The sequence below is a fragment of the Cucumis sativus genome, chromosome 2 (genome assembly GCF_000004075.3).
Source record: "Cucumis sativus cultivar 9930 chromosome 2, Cucumber_9930_V3, whole genome shotgun sequence".
NCBI classification, from domain to species: domain Eukaryota; kingdom Viridiplantae; phylum Streptophyta; class Magnoliopsida; order Cucurbitales; family Cucurbitaceae; genus Cucumis; species Cucumis sativus.
This window is the reverse complement of record NC_026656.2, coordinates 20,349,374-20,369,125: the sequence shown is the minus strand read 5'-3', so window position 1 is coordinate 20,369,125 and position 19,752 is coordinate 20,349,374. Positions and strand designations below refer to the sequence as shown.

The window sequence follows — 19,752 nt, the reverse complement described above, 5'->3', positions numbered from 1 at the left end:
ACTCTTGTAAATCTTGTTATATTTTCAAAATTTAAAAAATATTGTCATGTATCGATACTTTACATTTAATTATTTGCGATGAACCATTTGGAAAAATCATATCGTTACTTGATAGAAGAGTGTATTTTAGCAAATCAACTTCAAGTTGTTCTTGAAATTATTACCGTGAGAAATCATGAAAATTAATGGAGCACCATAGTAATGGGATGTTTTTCCTATTTTGATCGGAGAGTCCAACTGAAATTCAATTTCATGGAAAGTCTGAGTCGAGATATAAATATATATGTGCATATATTTCGATTTTCAATCGAACTCCTCTTGCTCTATTTTGGGCAATTGAGATGGAAGCAACTGCGTGGAATCTACCCTTGTGCGGAATTCATCACTGTTCTTTCAAATTAGTGGAAGCTCAATCTGGAAAACCCATGTTTGGATTGGAGCTTCCTCAATCTTTGAAGTCCAGTAGCTCATTTCGTCTTCGTTCGGGAGGTTCTTCGAAGCTGGAGCTGAAATCCAGATCGACGAGCATACGAGTATTGGCTTCGAGCTCTAATTCTGTGTATGAGTCTCCTGCGTCATCGAAAATTGAGAAAGACGATGATGGAGGTCTTGTTTGCCCTCCTGGTTACCGTCCCACGCCGGCTAATCGCGAGCTGCGGACTCCTCACAGCGGGTAAATATTGTTTAAACTCTCCATGCAAGAAGGTTCATATATAGCAATTGCATAATTGTCTTTGTTACAAATTTCGTCCTAATGCTCACTTGAATGGTTGCGACGGCTTTCATTAAATGTATCTGTGACATCCCCCCCCCCCCCCCCCCCCCCCCTCCCGTTTTATGTCTATGCTCCGTTATCATAGTTCATCTTCAATTTAAATACCCAATGATCGACTACAACAATCAGGCTCCATTTCATGAACTGTTTGTTTATCCTCTGTTTTGGCGATAAACAGATACCTTTTTTAAGCATGAAAGATTCAATTACTAAGCTCGGTAGTTATTGGGCGTTCTTGATTTGGTAGATCAACATTTTGAGGTGGTTGAATAAAATTTATACGGAGTCTTTAGTCCACTGACTTCATAAGTAATGTTAAATAACGCAATTTCAACGTGAGTTTGCACATTAATCGAGGAATAACCTCACATTTATTGTTTATTGTTTATCCACTGCCTCCATTTACCCTTTTTCTTTCTTTTGCACATTTGTTGAAGGATTCCATCTTACAACTCTGCTCCAAACCCAGACTTCCTAACTCAAACATATTATCTTCAAATTTCAAAACTCAACTTAATGGTCTAAACACCCCCTCAGCTAATTGTTTGATTGCTATTCTTTTGGGGTAAAAGAAACAAAATCTTATTCATTGATGATGAATGAACTCACAAAGAAAGACAGAAGATTCGATTCCAACTGCCCATAAAGTTAAGCAAGGTTGTAAAAATAAAGATTTTAACCAATGTAATTCATATGGAAGAAAAAAAAGAGATTGTTAAGATATGCTTTAGGAGTTCTTTTCCATCCACCTTTCTATGCTATAGGACTTGAAAATAAAAGGATGACAATCATTTATTTTCTTTTCATCCCTCCTCCTTACAGATAACCTCACATTTATTGTTTATCAGTAATTGAACAAGTTTGAATGTTCCTTTGTTTGAAAGTAGAAGCCATTTTTGCATCTCTGTCATGTATATTGCATTCAACGTTTGACTTGACCAGTTACATGATGAACCCCAACTTTTCCAACTTCCAATATAAAAGGATGAAATATATGTAGTATTACTAAGATGAAAAAAAACAGAAGAAAATACAGGATGCTCTCAGTCGACGGCTCCCCCTCCCTCACCTGCTATCCTATCTTTCAAGAATAAACAGTAGGATTCTTTACAACCAAAAAATTATCTGCCCCTCCTATCCTTCTCTTCTCTATTTATCTTTGCTCCCTCACTCCCCTCCCGTGGTCCCCCTCAGTGGATCGTGCGTCGACGCTCCACTTACCTGTGGTCCCCACCTGCAGTTGGTTACATAACCAACTCCTCGTCCTTCTTCTCTTTCCTGCTCCTTCTCCTACTGTATTGGTGTATGATGGGTGGTCTAACATTACAGTTTCTAGACGCGCATTTGTACCCTGTATAACCTTGTTTTTGTTATGTAATTTGAGGTCCATAATTACTCTCATTTAGAACTTAGCTGCATCAAGCAATTGGTTGACCTCATATAACATGAATCAGGTATCACTTTGATGGGAGTACTAGGAAATTCTTTGAAGGTTGGTACTTCAAGGTATCAATTCCACAGAAGAGGCAGAGTTTCTGCTTCATGTACTCTGTTGAGAACCCCGCATTTCCTAAGAAATTAACAGCAGTAGACATTGCACAACATGGACCTAGATTTACAGGAGTTGGAGCACAGATTCTTGGTGCTTATGACAAATACATATGCCAATACTCTGAAGAGTCTCAAAACTTTTGGGGAAGTAAGTTTTGACACCAAATGTATCTTCTTTTCTCAGTTTCCTTTACAATGCTTCCTTAGTGAGATTTGTGTATATATATATATTTAAAACGTAAGATCTTATATTTCATGAGCTAGTATTTAGACTTGTTCATCTTGCCTTGATTCTCAGAATGCTTTTTTAAAAGACTCGTCAACCTCTTTATAGGCTACGGTATAAAGATATCTTATTTCTTTTAAAATAAAATGGGACTAATGCTGGGTGTTTAATGCATAGGTAGGCATGAACTGAGTCTGGGCAACAGTTTTGCAACTAAAGGAGGGTTTAAGCCTCCAAACAAGGAAGTCGATCCGGAGGTTGACATGCTTTGTTAGATTGTATAGCTTGATTTTATCTGGAGAGTTGTTCTTTTCTCTCTTATACAAGTTCGACTAATTCATGAAATATTTTTGTTCTATTTCTGCAAAAAATTGGTCAGATTGGAAGCTCTCCTTGCTTTAACTATTGTCGTTTCTAGCAGAGATTGTAAATGGTTTCTATTGACTTGTGGGCAACCCTTTTTCCAGGAGTTCAATAAAAAGGTAGTGGAAGGTTTTCAAGTGACTCCACTTTGGCATCAAGGATTTATTCGTGATGATGGCAGGTGTGCTTTCTCTCTTGTACATGTATGAAGTGTATGATACCGTGTTGAGGATTTTTTGTTTTCTTACGTTTTGAGAAACAGAAGATATCTTTCAAACAGCACCACTTTTTGGGGTTTTTGTGGCTTCTTTAGATTGGATACTAACTCCAAATATAGTGCAAGAAGGCTTAGAAACTTGAACGGAAAGCAGCCACTCTTGAGGAGTTTAGCGCTCTCTTGAAAAGAATGAGATGTGAGCTCTTACCAACGTGCCTTAAGAGAAGCATAGAGTTGGATGTTGATGAATTTTTTCAACCGAACACACCAAATCATAGTACAAAGCGGTTCAAAGTTCTTATAGTCGATTCACCTAGGCTTATGGATTAAAATAGTTACCTCTTGCTTGGTTTGAAAAATTTACAAATGTATTGAAGCAAGATTACTATACTCAATGTTAAATTGACACCCTAGTCATCAAGCATTTTTCACCAAGTAAGTTGTGTTAATAAGATATTTGATATTATTTTTACAAGAAACATGCTGGAGGAAATTATCCAATTCGCCATCTTGAGCTCAACGGAACTGACACCTGTATGTACCCGAAGACAAGAGATCTCGGGTTCAAATCCTCCCACCCCCAAGTTGTTTACACATTTTCGAAAAAGAAAAAAGGAAATTATCCAATTCAAGCAAGAGCAACTTCTTTCAAAGAAATTTGTAATGGTACATCTAAAGCTCTTGGAAGATATACAGGTTACTACCTCCGCGTGGAGTGTTTTACACCATAATGTTTATAACACACAATACTTTCTCATTAATTCAGAACGTAGGCCCTTTCTTTTATGACCTCTCTTCCCTACACCTTTAGGTTGTGTTCATTTTATTTTTGGTCGGATATATGATGCTCTAAGTTTCCCATCAAACTTTAATATGCATACATACTACATATATAACTATCTTTGTGTTTCTGCATTAATAAAATGGAATCTGATGCCAAAGTATCTACATTCATGAAAGTGTTCTCCCTTCAGGTTAATCTATGAACTCTATGCTAAAAGAACTTGTTGATTTTTCAAAAATTATCTTATTTTTTTATGTCATGTGTTACGGTATTACCAATCTTTGAATCTTCTTCCTACTTATATGGAATGGAAGAAGAGCTTTTGAGTTATTCAGTCAAAAGGAGCTTGGGCTTCTGTGATTTATTTGGGAATTGCATTTTCCAGCGGGTTAGATAAATGTTTTTTGGCACTTCAAATCAGTATTTCAAGGAGTTGGAGACACTGGTTGTTTAATATTGCTTCTAGAAGGCATTTAAACAATTGTAACTTGGATTCCATTTGGGACACTGTTTGACAACATTCAATGACAGGACAAACTATTTGGAAACTGTAAAAACTGCTCGTTGGGAATACAGTAGTCGCCCAGTTTATGGCTGGGGAAATGTTGGATCTAAGCAGAAGTCAACAGCTGGCTGGCTTGCAGCCTTTCCTGTATTTGAACCTCATTGGCAAATATGCATGGCAGGCGGGCTATCTACAGGCATGTTCAAACTTATAATCATTTTACCTTGGAAATTTGTGTTTAACCTTCAAGTCTGGCACAATATATAGATATATATTTATAACACAAAAATTTCATTCTTCTCTCCTATCATGGTGCTATATATACATACATATATAACACTGTGATAGAAAAGATTTTTCTCGAGCCCTCTAGGAGGGTAGGTGGTTGGGAGATAGATCCTTCCACGCTCTTTCCTTCATCTGTATCATATATTGTCCCTTTCTCAGACCTATTCTTCATCCATGTCATGGTTCCAGTGTTCTTTGTTTGACAGGAAAACATCTGATGTTTTTGCCCTTATCTTGTTGATTAAGGAGTTCTATTGTAGTCTTGGGAGAAGGATGTTCGTATTTGGATCTCTTGTCCTTAGATGGCTTCTCTTGCAATTCTTTCCTTTGATCTCTGATCAATCCCCCTCTCTCTAGTGGTATATTTGCCTCATTGTGGAAGTTGAAAATTTCAAAGTAGAGTTTTTGTGTGGCAGGTTTAAAACCCTTTTCCTAAATTGTTTTAGTTCCTGTTTGTGTCTGGGTTACGGCTTCCCTCTCTTCCATTTGTATGTTTCATTTTTTTTTCTCCTTGTAGCTCTGCTCATCTCCTAAGAAGTACCAGTCGGTGGATTTGTTACTATACATCGTGCTAAAATCTTTCATATGAATGTATAAAGTAATAAATAATGGAAATATTTTTTCATCTTTTGCTCTAATTTTTTTTTTTTTTGGAAAAAAGTTAAAATGAGTTTTACATGTTTTCTGAACTTTTCAATATGAACCGCAGGTTGGATTGAGTGGGAGGATGAAAGGTTCGAGTTTGTAAATGCCCCTTCATACTCTGAAAAGAATTGGGGTGGAGGATTTCCCAGAAAATGGTTTTGGGTAAATTTTTTGCTTTGTTAAAGTTCACCACTCTTCCCTCCCATTGTAGTACTTGAATTTGGACAAGAAACCTAGGAGAGTTGAATTTTAATGTTAGAGATTCATAAAAGGAGGTCAATAAATTGAACTTTTAGAGATTGAGTTCGTTTGTACTCTCAAAAAGTAAATTGAACACCATCTGTATATTTAATGGAAAGAAGTGCATGATATTTTCATTATACTTCTGTAGTATATTGCAGCACCTTGTTGCTCTACTGACTCAAATATTATTGAACCTTAGCTGCTTATTTAAATGCTGCAGGTTCAGTGTAATGTTTTTGAAGGTGCTCGTGGAGAAGTTGCTCTTACTGCTGGGGGAGGGTTGAGACAACTTCCCGGATTAACTGAAACCTTTGAAAATGCTGCATTGGTACTATCCTGTGGCTCTACATTGCAGTTTCATCTTTTTATACTCTCTCTTTGACACACGGAGCATTATTATTATGGAATTGACGATGGAAGATAAACATAAACCATAAATAGTAGAGGAACGATAATAAGATTTATATGGTTCACTAACAATGTGTTAACTATGTTCTCGGATAGTGAGAGAATGATTTATTATTAGAGAGAAAATATCAAATCATAGATTTAGAGAGACGTCTCTACGGTTAAAGAGTTTATATACAGTGAACTCCTCCGAACCTTAAAAGCTGAAATTGTAAATAACATGAATTACATAAATACGAATACAACTTACAAAGGATCTGGACCTAGACTCGTACTTGGTTGTTCTGAGCAAGATGACAGATTTAAGGTTCTAACAATTGTTGTATAGGGAATGGTTTCCCAAACCCCCCTTATGTTTAACTCTACAATTGTGATCCCCTCTCTCTTTATTCTTAGACAAATAGAGAAAGAGAGCAGAGTCGTGGATTTATGGAATTATGCTTAAAAAGGTAGGAAATATGGGGTTGGATGGCCGTTTTAACCGACTAACAATGATATTTGCGATATTTTAATTGTTGTAGGTTGGAGTTCACTATGATGGAACTTTTTATGAATTCGTGCCATGGAATGGGACTGTTAACTGGGAAATAAATACTTGGGGCTATTGGTATATTGCTGCTGAAAATGAAACCCACAAGGTAAATTATGGATCTTTTAGTTCCAGTCTTGGCCCTTCTTTGCGAAATTACATAATTCTCCACCCGTGTTCAAATACAAACCCTTTTAGAGTAAGCAACAATGTTGCAAATCAAATAATTGAAAAGGCCCTTTGAGGACTTTCTTTTGGAATTCAGAAAATTATGCAGAAAGTAAAGATCCTTTCCAAGTACTTGAGCTCGTCTTTGCACAGGTTGAATTAGAAGGAAAAACAGACGAGCCTGGTTCACCCTTGCGTGCTCCTACATCAGAGTGTGGCCTTGACACAGCTTGCAAGGATACATGTTTTGGTACATTGAAATTGCAAATATGGGAACGGAGGTTTGATGGCAGCAAGGGCAAGGTGACGGTTCTTTTTAGTCTTATGTGCTTTAACTGTTTCCATTACTCTTTTCTTTCATTTGGCTTGCACTTTACACATTGTGTACAATTCAAACCCCAGAGAAGTTGTCTAAATTACAAAATAATATCTTGTGCCTAAGACACCGCGGAGAAGAATTAATTTATACTCTTCAAAAAGAACTCTAAAGTGTCAAAAAGAACTCTAAAGTGCCAAAGTGAGCTTGACTCACTAATATCGACATTCTCTCCTTTCCTAGAGGTTGGGGTTCAATTCTCCATCCCACACTTATTGTAATAAAAAAGAAATTCAAAAGTACAAAACTTATCTTCAAGACCCTCCTTTTTTTTTCTCATATCATTACTATAGACGTTTCCATGCCAACATGTTATATGTGTACATGCATAGGGAAATTACTAGATAGCCTCCTTCATGGAGTTATTTTTTTACTGGTTATAAATTCTGATGGTGATTATAATCTCATTGTCAAATCTTAGTTATATATGAAAATTACACAGATTAAACTGCTCTTCTATATATATATATATATATATATATATATATATATATATATATTTTGAGATCAACTACTCTTCATATTTAATAGTTAGTTTAGTACAATTCTTGTTATCCAGATTGTGTTGGATGTCACGAGTAACATGGCAGCATTGGAAGTTGGAGGAGGACCTTGGTTTAACACATGGAAGGGAGAGACTACAACCCCAGAAATTCTTAAGCGTGCTCTTACAACACCTATAGATGTGGATCAAGCTTTTAACTTGCTTCCACTATTCAAACCCCCGGGCTTGTAGCTGCTGATGCTCATCACATGCCTTACGGTGAATTCAATTGTCGATTTCGTGTGAGTTCGAGCAACCTCTGTTACATACAGTCTAGTCCTTGAACCTCCCCAAACGCCTTGCAACAGCTACTTGTCTATGAAACGGTTCAGCTCATTTTGAGTTAAAAACACATGTGAAAACATTTTGGGTAGACCTTAACATTGCATAGTATATATATATATATGCATATATAGTCATCAATTCTTGTGGAGCTTTAATAGTTTTTAGGTGTAGGGGAGTAATTTATCGAATATAGCAAAATAAACTCAAATATTTACAAAATACGGTAAACTAACAAATGTCGACTGGTTTCTATCCATATCTATCAATTATAGATACCAATAGATGTTTATCAATGCTTAACAATTTAGTTATTTACGTTAATTTCTCTAATTTTTTTTGTTAAACTATTAAGCTTTTTAATTATTTAATCACATCTTTTGTATGTGATTTTAATTTTATTGCTTAAATTATCAACCTTATAATTATAAATGATCAATGTGTGTAATTATAATATCGGCCCTTTGAAAGGTCCAGAATTTAAATTTGCACCCTCAACAAATGTTAAAAATATAGATATTTACAAAAGCACTTATTTTTAGTTCAAATAATTCAAATAATTGTAAGATTTGAAGATCACACCACAATTTTAGAATGGTGAAAGTCTGAGATCTTATTTATTCATTAATCATGGTATCTTATTTATCATTATTGATTCGTCTCCTTTTTTTTCACAAAGAACAAGCTTTAGTAAATACAGTACAAACTCGAATTCAAACTCAAATCCTAATTGTTTACTTTTCTCTCCACAATCCATACTTAATAAGCCTCATTTATTTATAAAAGAAGGGAAAAAAAACTAATTTACAGTCTTGTTATTATCTTCAGCATTAGATCTACCTTCTGATTCTTCCTTGGAAGGACCATAAGAGTTGTTACATGCCAGATAATAGAAAAAGTTGGCAACCAGTAAACCAAAAAGCAACCAATAATAATAGTCATTGTGGCCCTCATTGATATTACTTGAAACCCAACTCTTTACTCCTATTGTTTTACTGAAATTATCAACCGTTGTCATTATAAAACTAGCAGCCAAGTTCCCTGCACACGAACTCAGCCCCAAAAGAGAGATTGCTACACTGGACATGGCTTTTGGGTGTTATTTTGATGGTTCCATACGGACGTGATCACTATTAATTGTACCACTTTTGGATTGATATTTGTTCCAAAAAAATATGTTAATAATTTCTTTTTTTTGTCAAATTGCCTACTTAACTAAGAACAGTTGCAAATATAGCATTCGTGCTCTTATTAAAAAAAAAGTTGTAAATATAATAAAATTTATATTTTAAATCTTAAGGTACATTTGGGGAGGAAAAAAGTGATTATATTTTAAATATTAAGGATACATTTGGGGAGGAAAAAAGAGATGGAAAAATGATTATGATAATTCTAGTGTTATGATAAATGTGTTTGAGGTAAAATTTATTATTGGTAATGTTATATAATATGTGTTTGGGAGAAGAATTATAATAGGTAATGTTATGATAATATTTGTTTAGAAGAAGGATTAGGTGAAAAAGATTATGAAAGTTATTTATTATTATTATTATTTAAAAATTCGTATTCTAAACCCAATACACAAATATTTGTATATTTAATTTACAAAATTGTAAAACAAGTTACATTAGTTTTCTTATATACGATGTCAATTTTCAACGTCTTTTATGCGTTTCGTGTCAATAAATTATTATTATTTTTTTAAATTCATGTTCTAACTCAAATACACAAATTTTACATATTTAATTTACCAAATCATATGAGTTATCGTAAAACAATTTTCGATAATTTATTAAAAGACAAAGTCCCATACCTTAACATTGCATCGTATATAGAGTCATCAATCCTTGTGGAAGAGAGCTAATTTGCTTAATATAGCAAAATGAATTAATACTAATAAAGAAGCTTTATAGTTATTAAATTATGATTTCTGTTTGTGATTTTAATTTTATTGCTTAAACATAATTTATCAACCATTATAATTATAAATCTAAAATTGGCTCAGAAAATTCAAATTTGCATTCTCCATTTGCTGTATATATTTACAAAATCAATTAATTTTAGTTCAAATAATTGTGGAGATTGAAAAACATACGACAATTTTAAAACGTTGAGAACCTGAGATCTTATTTATTCATTAATCCCAACATCAATTTATTTATTAGTTCTAACGTAGTTTCATCACCTCTTTTTCCAGGAAGGACAAGCTCCAATAAATACACAAACTCAAATCCTAATTATTTATTTTCCTTTCCACATTATAAATATATATATACTTTTTAAAAAAGGTTCATACTTCATAATAGATAGCTAAGTAATAACTCGTAAGCCTCATTTATTTATAAAAGAGGAAAGAAAAAAGAACTAATTTGCAGTATTCTTATAATCTTCAGCATTAGCTCTACCTACTGATTCTTCATTGGACGGACCATAAGACTTGCTACATGCCAGATAATACAAAAAGTTAGCAAACAACAAACCAGAAAGCAACCAATAATAATAGTCACTGTGACCCTCGTTGATATTACTTGAAACCCAACTCTTTACTCCTACTGATTTACTTAAATTATCAACGGTTGTCATTATAAAACTAGCAGCCAAGTTTCCTATAGACGAATTCAGCCCCAAAAGAGAGGTTGCTACACTGGACATGGCTTTTGGAAGCTCATTGTAGAAGAACTCGATTTGTCCGATTGCATTTAAAGCCTCTGCAATACCAAACAAGATGTAACGTGGTAGCGTCCAAAATGCAGACATGCTTACCACTGCATTTGGGTTGTCAGAGAACCCTTCCTTTATGGCTAAGGCACGACGATCACCCTCGACAATTGCTGATACTGCAAGACTTAAGCCGCAGCAAAGAATCCCCATTCCCATTCTGGTTTTTGCACATAGACGAGTTGGTTTTCCTCTGCATTTGGATGCTAGAGGGAGTATTAAGCGATCGTATAGTGCAATCCATATTATTAGAGAAACTACTATTATCGCACTGAATGAGCCTGCGGGAACTTCAAAACTCGAAGTAAGGTGTCGATTCATAGAGGCAACTTGAAGAACATAGAATGATTGACTCAAAGATGCAGAAACAAGGATCCCAGTGGACCATAATGGTATTATCCTTATGAGGGCTTTTAAATTTTCAACTTGTTCCACGGTGCATAAACTCCACGGATTTGAAGCCTTCCCATCTAAAGTTAGCTCTTCCTTAGAATTTCTAATAATGCATGCTTTGTTCAAAAACCTTGAGAGTCAAACAAGGTAAAGTAGATCTTGTCAAAATCTAATTAAAGTTTTTCTATCAATTTGAACAATATCTGACTAGATATCACTTGTTTAATTGAGTTAGTTTCGGAACAAAAACATAAAGGTAAACAAACACTCTCAAGTAGAACTTCGCATCAATAAAGAAATTGTTATGCATCCTTAATCTAATGTAAGAAGAATTACTAAATGACAAAAGGGCATGCATTTTGTACCTTAACTTGTTGCTTGGCAAGGTACACGGTGACTCGTTTTCGTGATGGTACATTTCAGACGTGCCTACAAATGGTATTTGCGTATGTCTCTTCTTATAAGCTGCAAAGACAACTTGCACAAGCCCAGCACACCAACTTTTGCTTGGCTTCGACTTCAAATATAAGGGTGAGGCCGAGAGAAAAGTTATTGTAGCTAAAAACATGAGTGCAACCGGGACTCCAAAGCCCATTCCCCAACCCATGCGATCTTGAATATACACAATGCATGACATGCCTACAAGTGTTCCAAGTGCAGCTGAAATATAACATACGTTGAAATAACTATCCAAAATGCCGGAATTGGATTTGTTTTTCCTGTACAACTGATCTGCACCAAAGGCAAGGTAGGATGCTTGAAGGCAACCAGATCCAACGGACATTATGGCATAAGATGAATATAAAAGCAACAGTTGAGATGTTGACGGGGCATCACAATGGCCACTAATTTCATCACAAAAAGGCCTTGCTTGTGGAATCATTGCAGTTAGCCATAAAACGAACATCCCCTGTTACAAAAGAAAGATACAAAAAAAAAAAAAAACAAAGTAAACGTTACAACATTGCCAAACCAACACCAAAAATAAAAAAGAGAATGAATCTTTTGTTCTTTTCTTTTTTTCTTTTTATCATCCACATAAAAACCCTTCTTGGAAAAATTAGAAGTTCAGATCTTTAATCTCCATTTTGGATGATTAAATGCGTGTTCTTAGGTGAATTGCACCCAAAACAAAATATGTACTATTGTTTTCTATTTATACATCTTTGATTGTGATCTCATGGGGGTTATAATATATGAACAGTTCCCAAATCAGAGTCTGAACTGCTTGTGATCTCATGAAAGAAATAATCATAAGAAAGAACAGTCATATCAACTCTTTCTTCTGTGCATATACAAAATCTTCTCCACATTGCAGAAAATAGAGAAATCATTGTAAGATTAGGGTAATCATATTGGAATAACAGACAATAAGAGATTACCAAAAAGCTGAAAATAGAGCCAGCCGCGATCATCGGAAACCGACCGAAATAAGAATCAGCGAGAAAAGCACAGATGATCGGAGTAAAATTTGAGGCGGCAGACCAAAGAAAGATGACGTTAGAAGAATGAGCAGATTTCATTCCATAAACCTTCGTCAGATAGAGTATCATACTCGGGGATAAACCCTGACTCGCCAGCTTCTCAAGTGCACCATTAGCTGATGAGGCGAAGAACAATCAGCGAATTTAACAAACAAAAACAAGAACGCAAAAATCAGTTCTACAAAAATGGATTACCGATAATGAAAGGCAAAGTTCTAAAGCCTCCTTTGCGATTATCGGTGTCGCTCAACAGTGGCTCTTCCATGCCTCTGTTTTCATCGACAACCAATTGATCTTCCATTACAAAAACAGAGAGAAAATGGAGAAATTGGATGAACAGTTGGTAATATTCCGAAGTCAAATGAAGAAACAAGAGATATGCGTTTATTTGAATCTCCAATTCGGGCCGGCCATAATCGCTTCGAAATTGTCTCACTCACATAACTGATATCACAAATGAAGACAATAGAATCTATGAAATTTGACCGTAATTTCAAATTCCAAAGTCGTTAAAGTGAGCTTTTCGGTGTTGTTTGAGCTCGAGTGTGGATAATCGAAATTTCAATGGGTCCAAAGTTTCATGACGTCGATGGCAAGGGTAGTTGAGATTCAAGATTTCCTTTACACTTTAGTTAGATCCTTCACCTCGTCTTACGAAAGACAGAGATCAATCACCTCACATTATATACCATAACGTAGATCCTTTCAATTTCCCCTATTGATTTATTTCAACTGAATTTTGGAATCTTTAAATTTGTATAGTTTCTTAATTATTGTAATTTATGTTCATGAATTATATGAAATTTAAAGGTTGGATTTCCTATTCCATTAATGATAAATACTCACAATTTTCAACTATGTTTATAAATATTTTAATTAATTAATTTATTGTTTAACCCAATATTCCTAATATATTTTTTTAAGGAATATAATTCTAATAATAGGATTTATTATAACTTAGTTTATAAGTAAAAATAATTTAATTAAGTTTGTATGGATTTCTTATATTTGCAAAAAGAAATCTATCAACCATTTCTAATTCTTACCAATATATGTGTAAAACTAAGGCTAGATTTTTCGGATATTTTAATTTTTGGTAATGAGCAACATTTTTTTTAAAGAATCATTTTGGTTGACACAATATTTGGTAATAGTTTTTAACTTTGAATTATCAATTCACGTGAATCACGTGGCGGGGGTCTACTTTATTTGATGATATTTATTTTATTTATTGTTTAAGGGGAGGAACTTATTGAATGATATTCCAAATTTCAATTTTGGCAGTATTAACAAATTATATGATCTAAAAATTGAATCATTTCTCAGCAAACTTTGAAGATGAACTCTCCATTGGATTGTCTTACAATTTCTTTTTTTTTTTGTAAAGAAATTCTTATTTTATTTAAATTTTTAATAAAAGTTATTTAAAATACATTTCAAGAGCTACATTCTAAGTTGTTAAATATTTTAACTTTTCCAAAATGATTAATGGTTTAGTTTTTAAATAAACAAAAAATTTAATTTAATTTAATTAAAAGATTAAAAAGAATTAACCAATCATACTAATAAATAAAACATTAAAAGAACTAACAATGTTCATATGAACATATACTTTTCTTGCGTAGAAGAAGACCTCATATTATGCGAAATCCGACCTTGTTGGTTCACGTAGTGTCCACGATCATCACGACCTCTTACATTTGTTGATTGTCCCACGTCTATATAAAATTGTGAGGTTTGACCTTCCTCTATGTTTAACGTGTCATGGTAGTCGGAAAGAAGTCGAATGTCGTCAATGTTGGCATCATGGGAGTATTGGTGAAATGATCAATCGGAATGTTGCATACTGATTTTGAAAATCAAGTTGAGAGGGAAAATCCTCATGTCTAGCTGGATCACCTTGTTTTTCATCAGAAACGTCGCATTCAAAATATCTTAGTCTATATATGGATGTCAAATTACGCAAAGCAAGTTTTACCGTTCTAGCCACTGCATTTGATGATATACTAGATATTTCCAACTGTGCAAACCTTTCCTACAGTCCATACAATTACAATTAGACTATGCAACTAAACAATTTTTAATTGATTCAATTAAATAATAAACCCTTACCAAAAAATGGTATGATGCTCTTGCCTTTGTGATGTATCGCCGACTAATATTGGTGTACCATTGCATGTATACAGGCGCAACATCTATATATGTCATCCTTGATTTGAGGCACACTTGCAATAAAGTTATTTCGATCTTCCCAAAGTAAAATTTGAGGAGCCAAATAGTTAACCCAATCACTGTCGTGTCGACCATGTAAATCAAGTGAATGCAATCGGGCACCTGTGTCACAAGGTTCAAGGATTTGTTGTATCATCCCAAACTAACGCATTACGATCTCGACAACGCCACTATACCACGAAAAAGCATTGTTATTGTTCTTATTATTTTTATTTTTATTATTGTTGTTTTTTTAAATTATTGTTATTATTATTTTTTATTGGTGTTATTATTTTTATCGTGCTTATTCTGGTCATTCTGGTTATTGTTCTTATTTTTCTTTTATTTATTGTTGTTATTCTTCTTATTGTTATTGTTTTTTTAGGATTGTTGTTATTATTATTTTTTATTATTATTATTGTTTTTTTATTATTGTTATTGTGATTAGTATGGTTGTCATCGTCATCATCATTATCAATATCAATATTCTTATTATGATTGTTATTACTACTCTTACTCTTACCCTTACTATTCTTACTACTATTCTATTATTATAATATTAATGTTATTATTACTACTATTATTTATTGTTATCACTATTATTAGTATTTTTTTATGATTGTTGTTGTTAGTATTATTGTTATTATTATAACAATAGAATATTTAGCTAAAAGTTGATAATAATAATAATAGAAGCTAACAGCAAAATAAGAATATCAATAAAAGCTCAAAGCAACATTCATGTAAAACATATCTGATTGTTCAAATTCATCACACATTGAATCAACCTCATCACCAAACAAGGAAAACATAAGATTTAACACAATTAAATTCAAGGCAATCAACAATAACAAAAGTGTTTTTAGATGAGTAAGTTAGGTTAATCCTTTTTGTCTTTCACCAATCAAAATCAATAATAGTGATAATTAGAGAGTTATGTGAACAAATAATATATATATCAAAATCCTACTAAAAAAACATAATGGGTTGTGGGAATGAATCACATAAAACAAATTCAAATGAAAACTCATCAAATCACAAAATTAACAATGGTAAGAAGAATAGAGAAATTAAACTAACCTCAGAAAAAAACTAAGTCTTGGATAGAACGTTGATGGAGAAAATCCTGAACCTTAGAAAGAATCTTAGAAAGAATGAAAAGAAAAAGGAGCACTTTGAAAATTGAGTTCTAAGAAGGATCACTTTGAATATGAAATTGAGTTGTGAGTTTTTTTTTTAAGTAAATGAAATTTATAGGAGAAAAAAAATGGAAGAATTGGAGAGGACATTTCTAACCTACCCTTTTTCCAATGAATTGTAGTATTATAAAATGTTTCTTTTTATTTTCATTTCTCAAAAAAATGTAAGTTTTATAAATATATTTTTTTAAAAAAAAATGAAAAATAATATATATGACTCGATCAAATGCTTTTTTAATTTTCAATTATCATTAACTATCTTGTGTCAAATTAAAATAATTTATCTCTTTTGTCAAATTTAAATAATTTCTCTCTTTGGTCAATCAAAATAATTTCTCTTTTCTCAAATCTAATCAACTTCTCTCACTTGTCAAATTTAATTCAAATCCAATTGATTTTTCTCTTTCTTATCATGTCATTATAATTTTTTTTGTCCTTATTGGTCAAACTTAAGTCTTTTAAGTTGACTAATCAAATCTTTTATCTATCTCTTATCACCTATTTATAATTTTTTTTTGTTTTATAGTCAGTCCAAGTTAATAAAAAAAGTACTATTAAGTAAGATTATTAATTAACAATGTGATAATAATTAAGAATACGATTAAATTAAAAAAAAAAAGTAGAATGCGTCTCTTCATTCAAATGAGGCCAAAATTTCCACCCTATTTCCCTAAATACTTTTCATATCACCCATTTTTCTTAATTTTTTTAAAATATACCCCTTTTTTCAACTAACCCTAAAAAGTACAGACTCCGATATATTCACAAACTCAAATTCTAATTATTTGTTTTCCTTTCCACGATCTAATTCTAAATATATATTTTTTTAAAAAGGGTTCATACTTCAATATAGATATCTAAATAATAACTTGTAAGCTTCATTTTATTTATAAAAGAAGAAAAAAAAAATACTAATTTACAGTATTATTATAATCTTCAGCATTAGATATATCTTCTGATTCTTCCTTGGAAGGACCATAAGAGTTGTTGCATGCCAGATAATAGAAAAAGTTGGCAACCAGTAAACCAAAAAGCAACCAATAATAATAGTCATTGTGGCCCTCATTGATATTACTTGAAACCCAACTCTTTACTCCTATTGTTTTACTGAAATTATCAACCGTTGTCATTATAAAACTAGCAGCCAAGTTCCCTGCACACGTATTCAGCCCCAAAAGAGAGGTTGCTACACTGGACATGGCTTTTGGAAGCTCATTATAGAAGAACTCGAGTTGCCCGATTGCGTAAAAAGCCTCTGCGATACCAAACAAAATGTAACGTGGTAGCGTCCAAAATGCAGACATGCTTACCACTGCATTTGGGTCGTCGGAGAACCCCTCCTTTATGGCTAAGGCACGACGATAACCCTCAACGATTGCTGAGACTGCAAGACTTAAGATGCAAAAAGGGATCGCCATTCCCATTCTGGTTTTTCCACTTAAACGGGTTGGTTTTCCTCTGTATCTGGATGCTAGAGGGAGTATTAAGCGATCGTATAGTATAATCCATATTATTACAAAAACTACTAACATCGCAATGAACGAGCCTGCGGGAACTTCAAAACTCGAAGTAAGGTGTCTATCCATGGATGCAACCTGAAGAACATAGACTGATTGACTCATAGATGCAGAAACAAGGATTCCAGTAGACCATAATGGTATTATCCTTATGAGGGCTTTCAAGTTTTCAACTTGTTCCACAGTACATAAGCTCCAAGGATTTGAAGCCTTCCCATCTGAAATTAGCTCTTCCTCGTAATTTTTAATGATGCATGCTTTGTTCAAAAACCTTGAGCCAAACAAGGTAAAGAAGATCTCATCAAAAATCTAATTAAAGCTTTTCTCTCAATTTGAACAATATTTGAATGAATATCACTCGTTTAAAAGAGTTAGTTTCGAGAACAAAAGCATAAAAGGTAAAAATAAGGCATTAATAAAGAGAGGTTGATGCATCCTTAATCTAAAGTAAGAAGCATTACTAATAACGAAAGGACATGCACTTTGTACCTTAACTTGTCGCTTGGCAAAGTACATGATGACCCGTTTTCGTGATGGTACATTTCAGATGTGCCTACAAATGGTATTTGCATACGTCTCTTCTTATAAGCGGCAAAGACAACGTGCACAAGCCCAGCACACCAACTTTTGCTTGGCACCGACTTCAAATATAAGGATGAGGCTGATAAAAAAGTTACTGTAGCTAATAACATGAGTGCAATCGGGACTCCAAAGCCCATCTCCCAACCCATTCGATCTTGAATATACACAATGCATGACATTCCTACAAGTGTTCCAACTGAAACTGAAATATAACATAGGTTGAAATAAATGTCCAAAATGCCTGAATTGGATTTGTTTTCCTTGTACAATTGATCTGCACCAAAGGCAAAGTTGGATGATTGAAGGCAACCAGATCCAATGGACATTATGGCATAAGATGAATATAAAAACAATAATTGAGGTGTTGATGGAGCATTGCAATGGCCACTAATTTCATCACAGAAAGGCCTTGCTTGTGGAATCATCGCAGTTAGCCATAAAACAAACATCCCCTGTTACAAAAGCAAGAAACAAAACAAAAACAACTAAACGTTGTAGCATTGCCAAACCAACACCAAAATGAAAAAGAAAAAAAAATAAATCTTTTGCGTTCCTTTCTCATTCACACAATTAAAATGACTTTTTATCATTTTTAAAAATCACTGTAGAAAATGCTTTTATTCATTCAAAACCAGATTTTATCATATGAAAATTGCATTAAAGTTTAAAATTAGATGTGAAATCAATTTTGGATGATTAAATACGTGTTCTTTGAGTGAATTTCACCCAAAACAAAACAATGTACTATTGTTTTCCATCTATACACCTTTGATCTTTGATTGTGATCTCATGGGGGTTATAATATATGAACAATTCTTAAATCAGAGTCTGAATTGCTTGTCTCGAGAAATAAATAACAACCTTTCTTCTGTGCATATAAAATCTTCTCCCCGTCGTAAAAAATAGAGAAATCATTGTAAGATTAGGGAAATCATATTGGAATAACACACAATAAAAGAGATTACCAAACAGCTGAAGATGGAGCCAGCCACGATCATCATAAACCGACCGAAATAAGAATCAGCTAGAAAAGCACAGATGATCGGAGTAAAATATGTGGCGGCAGTCCAAAGAAAGATGACACTAGAAGCTTGAACAGATTTCATTCCATAAACCTCCGTCAGATAGAGTATCATACTCGGCGATAAACCCATACTCGCCAGCTTCTCAAGTGCACCACTAGCTGATGAGGACGAAGAACAATCAGCTAATTTAAAAAACAAACACAAGAACGCAAAAACCAGTTCTACAGAAATTGATTACCGATAATGAAAGGCAAAGTTCTTATGCCTCCTTTACAATCATCGGTGCCGCTCAACAGTGGCTCTTCCATGCCTCTGTTTTCACCGACAACCAATGGATCTTCCATTACAAAAACAGATCAAAAATGGAGAAATTGGATGGACAGTTGTGTGGTTTGAGACAATTCCTTGATTCTATTGTCTTCATTTGTGATATCAGTTATGTGGTTGAGACAATTCCGAAATGAAATGAAGAACCAAGAGATACTGTATCACAAATAATGGAGACAATAGAATCAAGAAATTTGACGGTAGTTTCAAAATTCATCGAAGTCATTAAAGTGGGCATTTCGGTGTTGTTTGAGCTCGAAGTATGGATACTCCAATCTTGTTGTCAATGGATCCAAAATTTCATGACGTCCATGTCAGGAGTAGTTGAGATTCAACAACTCCTTTACGCAGTTAGATCCTTCACCTAATCTTATGGAAGAAAGAGATCAACC

General features: G+C 33.7%; 3 protein-coding genes across 3 annotated transcripts; 1 reads left to right on the top strand and 2 right to left on the bottom strand.

The window, feature by feature from the left end:
* The first annotated feature begins 260 nt into the window (after positions 1-260).
* On the top strand, positions 261-8,207 carry LOC101206720 (tocopherol cyclase, chloroplastic). Its single transcript, XM_011651435.2, has 10 exons — positions 261-673; positions 2,230-2,474; positions 2,730-2,809; positions 3,020-3,096; positions 4,448-4,617; positions 5,419-5,516; positions 5,818-5,925; positions 6,527-6,643; positions 6,856-7,005; positions 7,638-8,207. The coding sequence occupies exons 1-10, from the start codon at positions 342-344 to the stop codon at positions 7,812-7,814; spliced, it is 1,554 nt and encodes a 517-aa protein (XP_011649737.1). The 5' UTR covers positions 261-341; the 3' UTR covers positions 7,815-8,207.
* Positions 8,208-10,209: 2,002 nt separating this feature from the next.
* On the bottom strand, positions 10,210-13,221 carry LOC101206959 (protein NRT1/ PTR FAMILY 1.2). The gene is made up of 4 exons (XM_011651434.2): positions 12,695-13,221; positions 12,398-12,615; positions 11,381-11,925; positions 10,210-11,145 (listed from the first exon to the last, which is right to left on the bottom strand). The coding sequence occupies exons 1-4, from the start codon at positions 12,798-12,800 to the stop codon at positions 10,269-10,271; spliced, it is 1,746 nt and encodes a 581-aa protein (XP_011649736.1). The 5' UTR covers positions 12,801-13,221; the 3' UTR covers positions 10,210-10,268.
* Positions 13,222-16,763: 3,542 nt separating this feature from the next.
* On the bottom strand, positions 16,764-19,752 carry LOC101207200 (protein NRT1/ PTR FAMILY 1.2). Its single transcript, XM_011651433.2, has 4 exons — positions 19,272-19,752; positions 18,974-19,191; positions 17,916-18,460; positions 16,764-17,697 (listed from the first exon to the last, which is right to left on the bottom strand). Exons 1-4 carry the CDS (start codon positions 19,375-19,377, stop codon positions 16,821-16,823), a joined length of 1,746 nt encoding a protein of 581 aa, XP_011649735.2. The 5' UTR covers positions 19,378-19,752; the 3' UTR covers positions 16,764-16,820.